At 44.1% G+C, this 17,611-nt stretch overlaps 1 protein-coding gene across 1 annotated transcript in view; it reads right to left on the reverse strand.

The window, feature by feature from the left end:
• Positions 1–6,306: 6,306 nt before the first annotated feature.
• Positions 6,307–17,611, reverse strand: part of CTNNAL1 (catenin alpha like 1) — a 448,383-nt gene continuing 437,078 nt past the window's right edge. Inside the window, exon 19 of the mRNA XM_073630832.1 lies at positions 6,307–7,353. Coding sequence (XP_073486933.1) covers positions 7,189–7,353 — 165 coding nt within the window. The 3' untranslated portion in view covers positions 6,307–7,188. The remainder of the gene's footprint in view (positions 7,354–17,611) is intronic.

Below are 17,611 nucleotides of genomic sequence, written 5' to 3' on the forward strand. Positions count from 1 at the left end.
ACTATTGTGGCCTCTGTCATAGATGGAGGTAAAGTCCCAGTTTCAAATAGATAATTATACAATTTTAGTAGTTTAGGGGTTAGTATTTCACCGAATTGGGAATAGAACTCTATTGGAAGTCCGTCCGAGCCAGGGGATTTGGACCTAGCAAAGCTAGCCATGGCAGTTAATATTTCGTCTAAAGTAAGTGGTGCTTCCAATAGTTTTACTTGTTCTTCTGTTAGTTGTGGGAAGGACACCTTTTCAAGAAAAAGAGTCATAGGGTGGGTCTCAGTGGGGGCTGTCGTTGTGTATAAGTCTGCGAAGAAGTCCCTAAACATTGAGGTTACTGTAGGCGGGTCAGAGATTTTTTGTCCTCCGGGACCATGCAATGTAATAACCACCGGAGGTCTATCTTCGCTATGTGCCAGGTATGCAAGTAACTTGCCTGCCTTTTCCCCATGCTCAAACATTTTCTGTTTAGAGAAAAACATTTTTTGTTTGGCTTTCTGGTACTGTAACTGATTAACCACTCTAGTCTGTAATTTAAGTTGGTCTACATTTACTGATGTCGGGGTGTTGGCATACTCTCTCTCTGCAGAGGACAAATCCTCCCGCGCCTTACCGAGGGCACTAGAGGATTCCATCTTAATTTTATTAATCGTCGTTATCAATGTATGCCTAGCAAACAGCTTGAAAGAGTCCCAAACCGCAGGTGGTGATGCTGACTCATCATTTTCTATAAAGTACACTTTCCATTTGTCTATAAGCTCGTCGTCCTCTGGTAAGAGAGACAGCCAGAATAGATTAAGACGCCATGTTCGTGGTGGTTTTGCCACTGGAATACTTAATGTGATCCAATAAGGACTATGGTCCGACAGTACTCTAGGGCAAAACATTACCTCCGATAATCTTGGGGTCAATCTGCGGGAGATAAGTATAAAATCTATGCGGGACATAGAACCTCGGGAGGACGAGAAGCATGAGTATGACTTACCTAGTGGGAATTTATGTCTCCATGTATCTATCAAATGGAAGGTGGAGACAAGCTTAGAGAACCTGGTCTCGGTGGGGGCACCGGGAGCCGCTGATGCCATCTGCAGCCTGTCTAGGGCCGGATTCAAAGTAACATTAAAATCCCCTAGCCAGACCGCTGCTATATTTGGATGTCGGGTCATATATGATATACCCTCTTTGACCGTGGATACATTAAATGGAGGTGGTATGTAAAAGGCCATTATAAGCAAGGGCTCACCATATACTTTGGCATGAATAAATACATAACGGCCATTCGGGTCAGTAGTTAATTCGCATAATTCAAAATGTACTGATTTCGCTATTAACAGAGATACTCCCCTGGAGTGTGATGTGTGGGTAGAGTGGTACGCCCATCCAACCCAAGGCCTACGGAGCGCCATCTGCACACTTCCCTCAATATGTGTTTCCACTAGTGCTATTATATCAGCATGTTGTTTCTTCAGGAATGTGAAGACTGCTGCGCGCTTAAATTTCTCACGCAGGCCCCTCACATTCCATGTTAGAAATTTCAAAGATGCCATAGGCCAAACTTTTTAATCATTAATAAAGCATTTATATAAAACAATTTGCTCTCTGTATAAGGCACACAGATTTTTTACTTTCAGCAATATCTGTCTCAAACTCCTGTGATACAACACATATGTACTTTCCCATAGATCTGGCACATGTAACGTTACCTGTTTTCTATTATAAGTATGCACATTCAAATTTAACCAAACCAAAAACATTTGAACCCCCTCCCCCCTCCCTGCCCTACACTGACCCAAACTTGTGCGGGCATAATCCCTAAACTGGTTGTTATCTGGGAAACATTCAAACTTCTTTGTGAGCAATGTAATGCAGAACAATTGGACCAGACACCGGACACTAAATAAAGTAAGTAGAGTCATCCATATCACTTGCAAAGAATGTGTTACGGCTTCTCGATCCTCTCTTTCCCATTTAACTGCAACTATTAAGATCCGGATAGGGTTCCAATGCACATGGTGCTGCTTCCCAGAACTGTGTGGGGTAAAGTCTCGCTGCACGATGCATGTTGACTGTAGGACTTTTCCTCACTCCGGAGCCCCGGAGGGTAATTTGACTCTTGTGCTGTAAATAATCAGGATTTGTGCTTTGAACTTGCACTGGTTGGAGACATTTCCTGGTCGCAGATACCTTATCAATGGGACTTAATCAATCAGCTTGTTGAGGGTTAACTCGTCGTTCCAACCAAGAAATCACCTCCTCTGGGTCCTCGAAGAAGACCGCACGCCCCTCATGTTCCACCCTAAGACGGGCTGGGAAAAGCATGGAGTATTTATATTGCAGACCTCTAAGCTTACGTTTGGCCTCTGTAAAGCTCTGCCGGCGGCGCTGTACCTCTGCCGAGAAGTCTGGGAAAATAGCCACCTTAACATTCCCAACTGGGATATTGCCTTTCTCTCTTGCCATTCTCAAAGCAGTGTCTCGATCCTTATAGTTAAGGAGTTTGGCTATGAACGTGCGGGGAGGAGCTCCTTGTGGAGGTGGTCTTGCTGGCATGCGATGTGCCCGCTCCACCGCAAACATAGGGGAAAAAACCTCTCTTCCATAAGTATTGATCAGTAGTTGTTCCAAAAAAGTGGAGGTGTCCTTGCCCTCAGACCCCTCCGGCAAACCTATCAGGCGTATATTACAACTTCTCAGCCTATTCTCCATATCATCTTGCTTTATAAGGAGTTGCTGTATTTGCCTTTGCACGCGGTCTGAGGATGTTTGTAAGGGTGGAATAGCATCCTCCACCTTGCTCAATCTGGTCTCAGTTTCTTTCACTCTTTCCCTGAGCTTTTGAAAGTCCTGTCTGATAAGGGAAATATCCATCTTGACCTCCTCAATTTGTGCTGTAAGAGAGGTTCTACAGAAGGTGATTGCTTCAAGGAACTTGTCGGTATCGGCCGCTATTCGCTCTCCCGCCCCAGCGTTTTCAGTTGTTCCCTCCTCCTCCATGTCTTCCTTTTCTAGGCGACGGTACTGATCTAGTTTTGCTGCCGCTGCCTTTTATGCCTTAGTTGGTGACATTTTACGAAGGTCTCAGGTGATACCCAAAGAGCCTCCAAACTTAGTGTGGCAAACTGACTTGCTGTTTGGTTAAGGACACGTGCTGCCCTAGGCCCTGTAGCCCTCAGAGTTTCCAAGGATAAAAGTTATTTTTGCAGAGTAGGTGCGTGCAATCCCTCCTCCCCTCTTAAGCTGATGGCGATCTGAGGTTGTGACAAGGTATAGGGAATCTCAGTGGAGGTTATTAAAGAGGGGACATCAGGGCTATGTCTCATGCACAGAACACATGCAGGGAGGGGAGGTGTGCCAAGATGGCCGCCGCTCACCTCATGTATGCCTAGGCCGCAATCTGGACCAGGTATATTCGTCAGTTTACTCTGGGTCTCCGCTGGCCCAGTGGGCTGTGTATGTAGGGGTTAGTGTGTCCCGCTCCCCAGAGGAATTGTCCAGCGTCCAGGTACCTTTGTTAGGCAGATGTCTCAATGCAGGGCCGGAGGAAAGGAGGACCAAGATGGCCGCGGCCTCCAGACATAGGCTGAAGCTGCGGTCTTGCTTAAATTTGGCTGCCGTGCGGGAGATCGCTGCTCCGTTCAGGTTCCCACGCCACCAGATGAACTAAGGAGGAGCACAGGGTAATGTCAGAGCCAGCATCCAGGTACCTTTGTTAGGCAGAAGTCCCAATGCAGGGCCGGGAACGGAGGACCAAGATAGCCGCGGCCTCCACACATAGGCCGAAGCCGCGGTCTTGCTTGAATTTGGCCGCCGTGCGGGAGATCGCCGCTCCGTTCGGGTTCCCACGCCACCGGACGAACCAGTCCAGGGTATTGTCAGAGCCTCAGGGAGGTGATCCAGCCAGCTGGGCAGCACAAAGAGTCCAGGATTAATAACTTTTAAGGAGTAATGGACGGAGCTCTAGAGGTAAGCGTCCTACTCCATGCTGTGTCAGGCCATGCCCCCCCTGAACAAAGTTTAGAGATGGATTCTGAAAGGAAAAAACAGTCTGCTTGCATCCCCTTGCGATCAGAGGCCTCTAACAGGGCAGATAGCCTACCTACACTCGCAGACATAGTGGCTCAAAATTCCTCTCAAGCAAATATAGAAGATGATGCACCAGAAGGAATTAGGGAGACCTCTGCAGAAGGTAATGGACAGAACTATCAGACTCAGGATTGTTATGGGAAATACTGAAGATTGCACCCCCCCACCACCACCAAAACTGTTAGCTGAGTGCGAGTTGGCAAGGCCTGCTGCCCCATTCCACCTGCACCTATGATCCATCATGAATAAGTGATGAAAAACCCCACAGGGGTACTTATAACCCCTTCAGTATGGGTACAGTTACTCTCTGGGACCAGTGCCTTTTTAGAGCTGCAAACAAAAAAACTGTTCTTTGTGGCTCCAAAAATACTCTTTAGCACAAAAACCATGAAGGGGGAAAGCAGCTAGCTTGTAGCCTCTGGACACCATCCTGAAGACCCAATCACCTGACTTCCTGAGTCCAGACAGCCATGAAGGCTGATAGACATTCTTCCCACTTGCACAAGTGGGGGTATCCTTTTACTGTGAGGGCAATTTGCAACTGGATCCAGAGGACTTTGAAGTCCAGTCCTTCTCGCATAACAAGGCTTTTGCTTAGAACCTGAGGCAACCTCATGTAGTGTGCTGCTCCAGACCCCAAGACTACTCCTGGGTGGACTCCTACTGAAAATGTTACTCCAATGCTTCTTCATCCTGCAAAAGGGGAGGAGAGGAAGGTGAGCCAGTGAACTCTTAAGAGCTGATCTCACAAGAGGTGGCTGCAAAAACTCCTCTCGACATAAAGGAACCAGAGGATTGTGCCGGGACAGTGGAAATATCAGATAATGGCAGGGATACCAAAGGCAAGACGCTGTATAAAAAATGCTCACATTTAGCGTTTTTGTGCCAGCGTTTAGCAGTGGGCACTTTTATAAGACTTTTTACAACAAAACATTAGGGGGGAAACATTAGCATGGCTGTCGTCCCAGAAGGAAGCCTCTTCTAAAGATGATGCACAAGAAAGCCTGCAAATAGTTTGCTGAAGACAAGCAGACTAAGGACATGGATTACTGGAACCATGTCGTGTGGTCTGATGAGACAAAGATAAACTTATTTGGTTCACATGGTATCAAGCGTGTGTGGCGGTAACCAGGTGAGGAGAACAAAGACAAGTGTGTCGTGCCTACAGTCAAGCATGGTGGTGGGAGTGTCATGGTCTGGGGCTGCATGAGTGCTGCCGGCACTGGGGAGCTACAGTTCATTGAGGGAAGCATGAATGCCAACATGTACTGTGACATACTGAAGCAGAGCATGACCCCCTCCCTTTGGAGACTGGGCCGCAGAGCAGTATTCCAACATAATGACCCCAAACACACCTCCAAGATGACCACTGCCTTGCTAAAGAAGATGAGGTTAAAGGTGATGGACTGACCCAAGCATGTCTCCAGACCTAAACCGTATTGAGCATCTGTGGCTCTGTGATGTCATCATGGAGGAGTGGAAGAGGACTCCAGTGGCAACCTGTGAAGCTCTGGTGAACTCCATGCCCAAGAGGGTTAAGGCAGTGCTGGAAAATAATGGTGGCCACACACAATATTGACACTTTGGGCCCAATTTGGACATTTTCACTTAAGGGTGTACTCACTTTTGTTGCCAGCGGTTTACATATTAATGGTTTTGTTGAGCCATTGTGAGGGGACTGCAAATTTACACCGTAATACAAGCTGTACACTCACTACTTTACATTGTAGCAAAGTGTAATTTCTTCAGTTTTGTCACATGAAAAGATATAATAAAATATTTACAAAAATGTGAGGGGTGTACTCACTTTTGTGAGATACTGTATATATGCATTGCTCTGTAATCTTGTGCTTGTAAACATTACATGTACTGCCACGCATATCTTTTCTGTACTTTATGTTCTTGTAAATTGTATATTCAATTATATTAAGAAACATTAATTCTTTGTATTAGGACCCCCAAGTGTGCATACTACAATTTTAATATTATATTGTGAGTAAAGATGAAACATCTACACTTTATCACCACTTATCCAATGTGAGGCTCATTAATAATTAGACTTTACTGAAGCCATTGGATTCGCTTGGTGGCCAAACAAATACATTTTTCAGAAGGTGATGGCAGCCTGCATCATTTTTTCTTATTTCAAATGAGTATTCATTTAACTCCAAATGAAGTCTCTACAGGTTAGCAGCAGAATAATCTGTACAGGAAGAATACCACACTCAAACAAAAGGTTCATTAGAATTTTATTTTAAAAATAGAATCTTACATTGTAAATGTTAATGTAAAAAAAACTACAATTTCATGAAACTTAAATATGGTATACATTCTGAGAAAAGATACATTTTTTGACATGCATCTCAAATCCTACATGTAAGATTTAAAAGGGTGAGTCTACAAGGGTTACAACATAAACCTTGGGGTACCCTCCAGCTGCCGACCCAAAGCAGCTAAAAGCCTGAACATCCTTCTTCAGACCAAGATCTTTGCATAATCAGAAAATAGTTCTCCAAAAAAATCTTCAACAAATTTAAAGAATCCAGCAGCATTTTTACACTTTAGTTTAAAACTTTCAAGGTGCAGGTTGTAATTGTGGGTAAAGTGTGCCATTTTATTCCTTGTTGTGAATAGGACATAATGCCAGCCCTTCACTTGAGCTGATCAGTGCTTTAGACCACAGAACAGATAAATGGGTACAGTACAATTGGGAAAAAGCAACCCAGTAAAGATGAGAAAATGTTGACAGCAAAATCTTAACAGCAAATTTAAAGGATGGGAATTGCATTTTGTTTCTGCATATTACACATATACAAACCATAGCAGCATCTTTGGGTTAAGGTTTCCATTAAGACATTCACAACAGTTTCTGACAATGCTTAGAACCATGTGATTGGTGAGTAGAATAAAATGCAAACATTCACATTTAATAAAGACATTACAACCTGACATTGCAAATTTGTATAAAGTACAATGGTACCAATAAAGAAGGAGCATTAAAACACAAAAAATAGACTTCACACAAGTTCAGTAATCTGATTCTGCTTCCACAGAGGTGTTTTAGGAAACTGCTTGTGTCCAACATATGGCCCTTCCATTGTGCATGATGCTTTGCTACTTGCTTTCTAAAAACGTTAGATTAGCTACATGGTGCTCCAAAGACTTCACGCCAAAAGCTTCTACCGATTTCCCTTCTAGACCATCTTCATTAGCAATATTCTGGAGCCGGTTTTCTCTCCATGTTGGAGTGGATCGATAGCATCCATTGCCTGCTTTACACTGCAAAATTAAATCTGGTTAATTGGAAGCATTTGTATTTATAAATGAGATCGAATGTCTGTGCTTCTTTCCAGCTTGTATAAATACAATGTTGCATAACATTTCATTTTAACTGATCAGTCGTTTCCACTTCTAATTATCTAGTACCACTAACCAGTCAGAGTTTCAGGAATAAGAGCCCTTTAAATAAACATTTTAAAACAATTTTTCTTTCACCCAAATTTCATTTTCCAAAAATGAAACATGACTTGTTAGGACACAGTTATTAAAGTGGAGCTCCACCCAAAAGAGAAAGTTCTGCTTGTTTGCATCCTCTCCTCCTCCACTGCCACATTTGGCACTTTTTTGGAGAGGGGTGAGGGGTCCCTGTTAATCCTATGAAATTTATTCTGACCATACATTATACAATTTTCCTACGAAGTTTCCTTTAGATTTTCAGTCAACTATGTAGTGCAAGGGCCTTCCTGATTGCATACAAATTGACCTCATATTATATGGTTTTGGTAAATTCAAAGAAAAAATGATATGGACAGCCTTGCTTTACTTCTAACTTGAAAAATATTCGGTGTAGGTAGTACTTCATTTCTACTGATAAGTCTTAAAGTCTAGTGACAGGGTATCTGTAAAGGCAACAGGGTGCAAATCATGGCAATTTGCAAGGTGCATTTCAAATCCTAGATATCAGTATAAACACAAATGTTTTTGTTGCAATTGTATAGTTATACTATACATGTAAATGCACATGTTTATGCAAGAAAAAGCAGCTTTCAAAAACCAAATAGAAAAAAAAAATGCAGAGAGGTTCTAAATACAAGGGTACAAGAGCATATTAGAATGGTCAAACTCACATTAACTTGTATATATTGATGACTAGTCATAAGAGGGGCTATAATACTTTACTAACTCTCATAAAAACCTAGGCATTGAATCCCAGGGTCTCTGCTAAAAATGACCAACCAATTTGACCGACTGGCACAGGTGGGAACCTGGAGCATTAATTTCTAAAGTCAAGTTTTCAGTCCCAATATCTACCTCTGCAGTCTTATTAAACCTGAAATGCAGACAAACTGCAAAATACACAGACGAAACATACAAATTATTTGGCACGGAAACCAATCATCTATCTGTCCATTTATTTCTGATATTTATACAGCTCTGTCAGATAAAACAGCCAGCCTGGAGTGCTGCGTTTTTTTCTACTGCAGTTGACTCAGATCTAGGTTGAACTCAACCGTCCCTTGTACTGCATGGGTTAAAATGTTTGTTTTGTCTAGAGCAGTGGTTCTCAACTACTGTCCTCAGGGGACCCACTAACAGGCCAAATTTTAAGTATTACCTTGGGGAGATGCAGACTAGAATACTGCAATCACTGAGCAAAGCACATGCTATGGGGTCAGACGTGAAGGCTCGATCCGGAGCCAGGCTATGTGTTTCTATAGACACAGCGAGGCTCAGCCCCATTGCCTCCACATAGGATTTGATTGAGAGTAGCAAGAGCCAATGGCTCCCACTGTCGCAGAGTCTCCTGTGAGAAGAGAGAGTAGGGAGAAGAGCTTCTACAGATGGGCCCAGTGCTGGATCGAGATTGGGCTTAAGTGGTTAACCACTTCCGAACCGCCCACTGTCATTCTATGTCGGTACTTTGAAGAGGAGTATCGTTGTTAAGGCAGCAGCTAGCTGCCATAACCCCGGTATCCTCTTCTTCAGTGAGCGGTCCGGTTTCAGATAAAAGTGGTCTCTTCGGTGGAATTCCCGCAAGATCACTTTTATCGGCAGCGGGAAAGGGCCGCCACGCTCCGGTGCCCTCTGCCGCTTACCGGAGCCGTCGGCAGCAGCAGAGGTGATCGGATCTTCACCCTTGCTGGGCATAGAGATGAGGGGGAGATGGCCCCCACCCATCTCCTTAACAATGCAGGGCCATTTTTTTAAATTACATTTTTATTGCATTTTAGTGTAAATATGAGATCTGAGGTCTTTTTAAACAGTGTAAAAATAAAAAATAAAAAAGTTGAAAGAAAAAAAAAAATATGTAAACGCTCCCCGTCCCATTGAGCTCGCGTGCAGAAGTGAACACATACGTGAGTAGCACCCGCATATGAAAATGGTGTTCAAACCACACGTGAGGTATTGCCATGATCGGTAGAGCGAGAGCAATAATTCTAGCCCTAGACCTCCTCTAACTCAAAACATGCAACCTGTACAATTTTTTTAAACTTCGCCTATGGAGATTTTTAAGGGTAAAAGTTTGTCGCCATTCCCTGAGCGGGCGCAATTTTGAAGCATGACATGCTGGGTATCAATTTACTCGGCGTAACATTATCTTTCACAATATAAAAAAAATTGGGCTAACTTTACTGTTGTCTTATTTTTTTTAATTAAAAAAAGTGTAGTTCCAAGTAATTTTCTAGCCAAAAAAAAAACAAAAAAACTGTTTTTAACTTGTAAACAACAAATCTCAGAAAGACGCTCGGTCCTTGAGTGGTTAAAGGGAAGGTGGGGGGAGCAACATCTGAGAGATTTTTCTATCTTCAAGTAGAGAATGCATTAACCGTTTCAGCCCTGGAAGATTTGGCAGCTCAATGACCACTTTTTACAATTTGGCACTGCGAAGTTTTAACTGGTAATTGCGCGGTCATGCAATGCTGTACCCAAACAAAATTTGCGTCCTTTTTTTCCCACAAATAGAGCTTTCTTTTGATGGTATTTGATTGCCTCTGCGATTTTTATTTTTTGCAATATAAACGGAAAAAGACCAAAAAGTTAGGAAAAAAAACAAAGATATTTTCTTTTTGCTATAAAAAAATAAATCCAATAAACTCAATTTTAGTCACACATTTAGGTCAAAATATATTCAGCCACACGTCTTTGTTAAAAAAAATAGTTAATAAGTGTATATTTATTGGTTTGCGCAAAAATTATAGCGTCTACAAACTAGGGTACATTTTCTGGAATTTACGCAGCTTTTCGTTTATGACTGCCTATCTCATTTCTTGAGGTGCTAAAATGGCAGGGCAGTACAATCCACCCCCCTCCCCCAAATGATCCCATTTTGTAAAGTAGACACCCCAAGGAAATTGCTGAGGGGCATATTGAATATTTTATTTTTTGTCACAAGTGATTGAAAAATGACAAAAAAAATAACACAAAATTGTCACTAATTGATATATTGCTCACACATGCCATGGCTATATGTGGAATTACACCCCAAAATACATTATGCTGCTTCTCCTGAGTATAAGAATATCACATGTGTAAGACTTTTTGAGAGCCTAGCTGCGCTCAGGACCTCGAAAACCGAACACCTCCTTCAGGATTCCTAAGGGCGTAAACTTTTGATTTCACTCCTCATTATCCATCACAGTTTCATAAAATGCCAAGCTAGCACAAAACCCCCCAAATGACACCATTTTGGAAAGTAGACACTCCAAGCTATTTACTGAGAGGTATGTTGAGTCCATGGAATATTTTATATTTTGCCACAAGTTGCGGAAAATTTAAACTTTTTTTTTTTGCACAAAGTTGTCACTAAATGATATATTGCTCAAACATGCCATGGGCATATGTCAAATTACACCCCAAAATACATTCTGCTGCTTCTCCTGAGTACGGGGATACCACGTGTGAGACTTTTTGGGAGTCTAGCCAGGTACAGGACCCTGAAAACGAATCACCGCCTTCAGGCTTTCTAAGAGCGTAAAATGGCGATTTCACTTCCTCACTACCTATCACAGTTTCGGAGGCCATGAAATGTCAAGATAGCACAAAACCCCCCAAATGACCCAATTTTGGAAAGAAGACACTGAAGGCGGTGCTTGGTTTTTGGGGTACTGTACGCGGCTAGGCTCCCAAAAAATCTCACATGTGGTATCCCCATGCTCAGGAGAAGCAGCAGAATGCATTTTGGGGTGTAATTCCACATATAACCATGCCATGTTTGAACAATATCTCATTTAGTGACAACTTTGTGTAAAAAAAATAAATAAAATTGCAATTTTTCCCGAAACTTGTGGCAAAATCAAAAATGGACTCAACATGCCTATCAGCAAATAGTTTGGGGTGTCTACTTTTAAAGCAAAGGCCCTACAGATTAAAATGGTGGGTGTTGCAATTTTTTTTTTCATACAGTATTTGCACAGAGATTTTCAAACACAATTTTTTTTGGAAAAAAAAAAACACTTTTTTTTAATTTTAAGGCACTCAAACACACTAAATTGCCCAAATGTTTGATGAAATAAAAAAGATGATCTTATGGGCGAGTACATGGATACCAAACACGACATGCTTTAAAATTACGCACAAACGTGCAGCGGCGACAAACTACATACATTTTTAAAAGCCTTTAAAATCCTTTACAGGTTACCACTTTAGATTTACAGAGGAGGTCTACTGCTAAAATTACTGCCCTCGATCTAACCTTTGCGGAGATACCTCACATGCATGGTGCAATTACTGTTTACATATGACAACAGACCGACGCTTGCATTCGCCTTTGCGTGTGAGCATGGGGGGACAGGGTTTTTTTCTTTTTTTTTTTTTAATAATTTATTTTGCTTTTTTAGTTTATTTTTAAACTGTTCCTTTCATTTTTTGTATAATTTTTATTATCTCAGGGAATGTAAATATCCCCTATGATAGCAATAGGTAGTGACAAGTACTCTTTTTTTTTTTTGAAAAAATTGGGGTCTATTAGACCCTAGATCTCTCCTCTGCCCTCAAAGCATCGGACCGCACCAAGATCGATGTGATAAAATGCTTTCCCAATGGCGCTGTTTATATATCCGGTGAAACCTAGGTAATGAAATGCTCGTAGCTTCCGCTTTCTTAGGCCATAGAGATGATTGGAGCCAATCTGGTTTGTGATCAGCTCTATGGTCAGCTGGCGAAACTACCGGCTGCATTTTCGGGTTCCCTCTGTTGGGATAGAAGATTTATCGTTTGGTATGCCCACCATTAGAATACCGCCCTTCATCCACCCACTTCTAATGATGGGCATACATGCACCATTTTTTTTTAAACTGTGGTAGTGAAATCATCTCCTACAGCGCTGGAGTTGCTGATTTTCTTATCGTGAGAGCAAACGCTGTTGCTGCCAAGATAAATAAATCAGTGCTGCAGCTGAATGACGTACCTGAAAAACAAACAATGGTAGTGATAAAACATTAACTCAATAAAACAACTTAATTTTTTTAATGCAGTCTGTGCCTAAAAAATATATTCAGAAGCATGGGTCAATCTGCCCCTGTTGGGAGCAAATCACTCCTTCACCCCTGCCCCCCATGCTTCGGCATATATGCTTTTTTTAACTGTGGTGGTGAAATCACCTCCTACAGTGCTGGAGTCACGGCTTTACGTATCGTGGAAACAAACGCTGTTGCTGTCAGAATAAATAAACACGTGCTGCAGCTGAATGGAGTACCTGCTAAGCAAATGATGGTTAATAAAACAAAGTAACATTACAGTATAACAGTAAGACATACCATACCTGCAAAGCATATATAATAAAACATAGTAAAAATAAAACACTACAGTTCTAAAATACAGTAACAAGAGATATAGAACAAGAGATATAGAACAATAGATATAGAACAATAGATATAGAACAATAAAACAACAACTATTTTTGGCTTTTTTAATGTTTTTGTGTTTTTTTTGCACTTTTATATAAACTGTAAACGTTCCAGATTACGGTCTCTCAAAATGTGATGGCCATCTCATCTTTCGAGACCCTGTGTAAGTGTGCCCTAGGACTGTGCAATGCTCTAACCTACGCTAATACTCCACTAGTGTGTGGTAGCGTTCGAAACATTCACCAATGCAGGACCAGGTTGGTCAGAACAGGAGGAACAATAAAAGCGGGTTTCAAGCCTATATCCGCATCTTTCTGCAGACGCGACATCTCCTTTGGGGATTTCTTTGGGCAGGGGTACCAGGAAGGATATATGGAAAATGCCTCATGCAGCCGGCTTACTGCATTTGGATTGGGAAGTTGGGCCACAGCACCGTCTGGAAACAGAAGGGCTGTGATGATTTCTTCCTGGAATTTAAAGGGGTTGTAAAGGTAAAAATTTTTTCACCTTAATGCATTCTATGCATTAAGGTGAAAAAACTTCTGACAGAACCGCCGCCCCCAGGCCCCCCGTTTTACTTACCTGACGCCTCGAAAGTCAGCTTCGCGTTCCCGACATCTGTTCCTCCGCTCACCCTGGCCGCTGATTGGCTGCAGTGGATGGATTGAAAGCAGCGCAGCCATTGGCTCGCGCTGCTGTCAATCACATCCGATGACGCGACGCGCCGGGGGGCGGGGCCGAGTGATACAGCGAGCGGCTATAGCCGCCGGCTGTATCACGGGAGCGCGCCCGCAAGCACTCACCACCGTGCGAGGGAGCTCGCATTAAGGTGGTGAATGCTTGCGGGGAGGAGCTGAAACAGCCGCCGAGGGACCCCAGAAGACGAGGTTCGGGGCCACTCTGTGCAGAACGAGCTGCACAGTGAAGGTAAGTATAACATGTTTGTTATTTTTAAAAAAAAAAAAAAACACCTTTACAACCGCTTTAAGGAAGGATCCAGTTCGGCCTGAAGCTTTGTATAGCACATAAGCACTCAGCAGAGCCAATTGGAATAAATATACAGACACTTTTTTATACCAGCGTCTGGCCTTACAGGAAATTAGGTATGGCGCCAATGGTCGTTAAGGTATATGTTAAGGTTGTATTCGTGGACACAGAGGGGTTTCTCCACAACACCAGTCGCTGTTTGAATTTGGACTGTCGTGTCTGCGTGAAGGGAGGACAGAACAAAAACATTCGTATTATCCCTCCACTTCACAGCAAGCAAATTACAGTAGGTGACCGTGATATTGTGTCAATCTCGGCGCAGTTATCGGCGAGATTTGACACCTGCAAGCCCCATCGTGGGAGCCAGCGCCGAGATGGCTCACTCATCGGGAAAGGAAAACTTTTTTTTCCTTTCGCGATGAGTGACAGGCAGTGCTGACAGCTGTTTGGTATGAATCCTGAGGGGGAACGCCGCGCAAAATTTTAAATGAAAAAAACGCGTGGGTCCCCCCCCCCCCAGGGGAATACCAGGCCCTTAGGTCTGGTATGGATTGTAAGGGGAACCCCCTACGCCAAAAAATCAGCGTGGGGATCCCCCCAAAATCCATACCAGACCCTTATCCGAGCACGCAGCCCAGACGGTCAGGAAAGGGGGTGGGGACGATCGGCCTCTTCCCGACAACCCTGGCCGTTGGTTGTCGGGGTCTGCGGGCGGAGGGCTTATCGGAATCCGGGAGCCCCCTTTAAGAAGGGGGCCCCCCCACCCTATGTGAATGAATATGGGGTACATCGTACCCCTACCCATTCACCTAGGGAAAAAAGTGTTAATAAAAAAAACAGTACACAGGTTTTAAGAGTAATTTATTAGGCAGCTCCGAGGTCTTCTTCCGACTTAGAGGGTCTTCTTCCGACTTCTCCCGGTGCTCCGCCTCTTCTCCCGGGCCCCTCCGCTATCTTCTTCCAGCTCTTTTGCCAGCGGGGGCCCGGTCTGCTGCGCTGTCTTGTCGCCGCTGTCCCGTCGCTTCTTCTCTTCTTCCGATGTTGACATGACGCTCTCTCTGGCTGGAATGCTGTGTGCGAGCTGCGGAGCCATTTATATAGGCAGTGACCCCACCCCCTTGTGACATCACGGTCCCAGCATGCGCAGGGACTCTGGGGTCACGCCCCCTTATGACGCCAGAGTCCCTGCGCATGCTGGGACTGTGACATCACAAGGGGGCGGGGTCACTGCCTATATAAATGGCTCCGCAGCTCGCACACAGCATTCCAGCCGTAGAGAGCGTCGTGTCAACATTGGAAGAAGAGAAGAAGAGAAGAAGCGACGGGACAGCGGTGACAAGACAGCGCAGCAGACCGGGCCCCGGCTGGCAAAGGAGCTGGGAGCCGGGAAAAGTCGGAAGAAGACCCCCCGAAGTCGGAAGAAGACCCCGGAGCTGCCTAATAAATTACTCTTAAAACCTGTGTACTGTTTTTTTTTTTTAATTGACACTTTTTTCCCTAGGTGAATGGGTAGGGGTACGATTTACCCCATACTCATGCACATAGGGTGGTGGCTGGAATCTGGGGGCCCCCTTATTCCGATAAGCCCTCTGCCCGCAGACCCCAACAACCAACGGCCAGGGTTGTCGGGAAGAGGCACTTGTCCTCATCAACATGGGGACAAGGTGCTTTGGGGTGGGGGGGCCCGCAAGGCACCCACCCCCCCATGTTGAGGGCATGTGGCCTGGTGCGGCTCAGGAGGGGGGGGTGCTCGGATAAGGGTCTGGTATGGATTTTGGGGGGATCCCCAAGCTGATTTTTCGGCATAGGGGTTCCCCTTACAATCCATACCAGACCTAAGGGCCTGGTATGCCCCTGGGGGGGGAACCCACGCCGTTTTTTTCATTTAAAATTTGGCGCGGTGTTCCCCCTCAGGATTCATACCAGACAGCTGTCAGCACTGCCTGTCACTCATCGCGAAAGGAAAAAAAAAGTTTTCTTTTCCTGATGAGTGAGCCAGCGCGACATGCACAGCACCCTGTCGCCGAGAACCAGCGTGATAGGATCGCGCTGGAAACACAATCTCGCGGTCAGGTACTGTATTACATCTCAAGCAGGCTCTCTCCCCAGCCTAAGATGAGAATCTACAAGTTGCTTGGGTAAGCCCCGGCGATTAGATCGCATGGTGCCACATGCACCAATTCCATGCTCAAACAAGTGACATTTCTAATAATTATCCACATACAAGTGGTACCCCTTTTCCGAATAAGGGTGACACCAAGTCCCACTTACCAGCGCTCTCTATGTAGTCTGGGCAGTTCTCAGGCTCTAGATAATTATCTCTTCCCTCGTAAACCATAAAAACTACATGTATAGAGTGTTGCCCTGTCACAGAGCTTATACAACTTGACCCCATATCTGGCACGCTTGCTGGGAAGATACTGTTTGAATGACAACCAGCCAGAAAACGTAATCAGGGACTCATCAATGCAGACAACTATATCGGGAGTAAACAAGGCTGCAAACTGCTGGTTGAAGTGGTTTACGAGGGGCTGAATTTTGTAGAGCTGATCGTATTCAGGGTCACCCCGAGGACGATAGAGTTCATTGTCATTGAAATGCATGAACCGCAAGATCTGCTCGTATCGCGTCCTGGTCATGGAGGCAGAGAACAAGGGCATATGGTGAATTGGGTCAGTGGACCAATATATATATATATATATATATATATATATATATATATATATATATATATATATATATATATATATATATATATATTTTTTTTTATAATTCATTCTTTATTAAACATTTTTCTCTTACTACAATAAACATTTACATGAATACGAACCTGTAGTGACGCTGCTGTCTACAGGTTCGTATTCTGAGCCTGAAACTCAGATGGTTGAGTTCCTCCTTCACTCTCATCTGTCATGCTCAAACGTGTAGGCCTCTTCACTAGTGTACCTTCGATTGGACATTTTGGCCTCTAAATTTACTGGTACAACTAGTGAGACTCAGGAAAAAAGAGCACCTGACTGTCAGCCACTGCTTCAATCGCTACCAAAAAAAAAAAAAAACTTCACAGGGATCAGGCCTGACTCTGCGAATGCTGCAGTTATGTGTTTAGTGTTTTGTAAGTGACAGTGATGGATTGATACTGCACGTGGGTGGGCTGGGAGGAGGGGCTTAACGCAGGTGCTAGCAGGTATCTGGGCTGATCCCGCTAACGCTGCTTTTTTGGGAACCCTAAACTATTGGGGAAACTAATATAGTTCTGATCAGATCAAAGCTATCGATCCGTTCAGATACAATACTACTAAGGGAGGTGTATGATATCACCTGCCAGGTGATCAGGAGGCTAAACTTTTATGGGTAATGTACGGCAGGTGCCCTGACGCTATAAAATAACTAACCAGCGTCACCTGATCACTGTGATCACTGGTGACGGGGTGATCAAGGGGTTAAACCTTTATCAGGGGGGTTTAAGGGGGGTCCCTAGACCAATCTGGGCCTACTACCAAGTACCCCATAGCTGATTAGTGTCACAAATGACACCAGTACAGTGATCAAAGAAAAATATGAACACTGCACTGGGTGATACAGTGACAGGGAGTGAAGGGGTTAACAGGGGGAGGGCGATCAGGGGGGTGATCGGGGGCGTGAAATGTGTGCCTACGTGCACTGTGTCAGTGTAGTGTTGGTGCAACTCACGTTTGGATGTC

The sequence above is a fragment of the Aquarana catesbeiana genome, linkage group LG05 (assembly GCF_042186555.1).
Source record: "Aquarana catesbeiana isolate 2022-GZ linkage group LG05, ASM4218655v1, whole genome shotgun sequence".
NCBI lineage: Eukaryota > Metazoa > Chordata > Amphibia > Anura > Ranidae > Aquarana > Aquarana catesbeiana.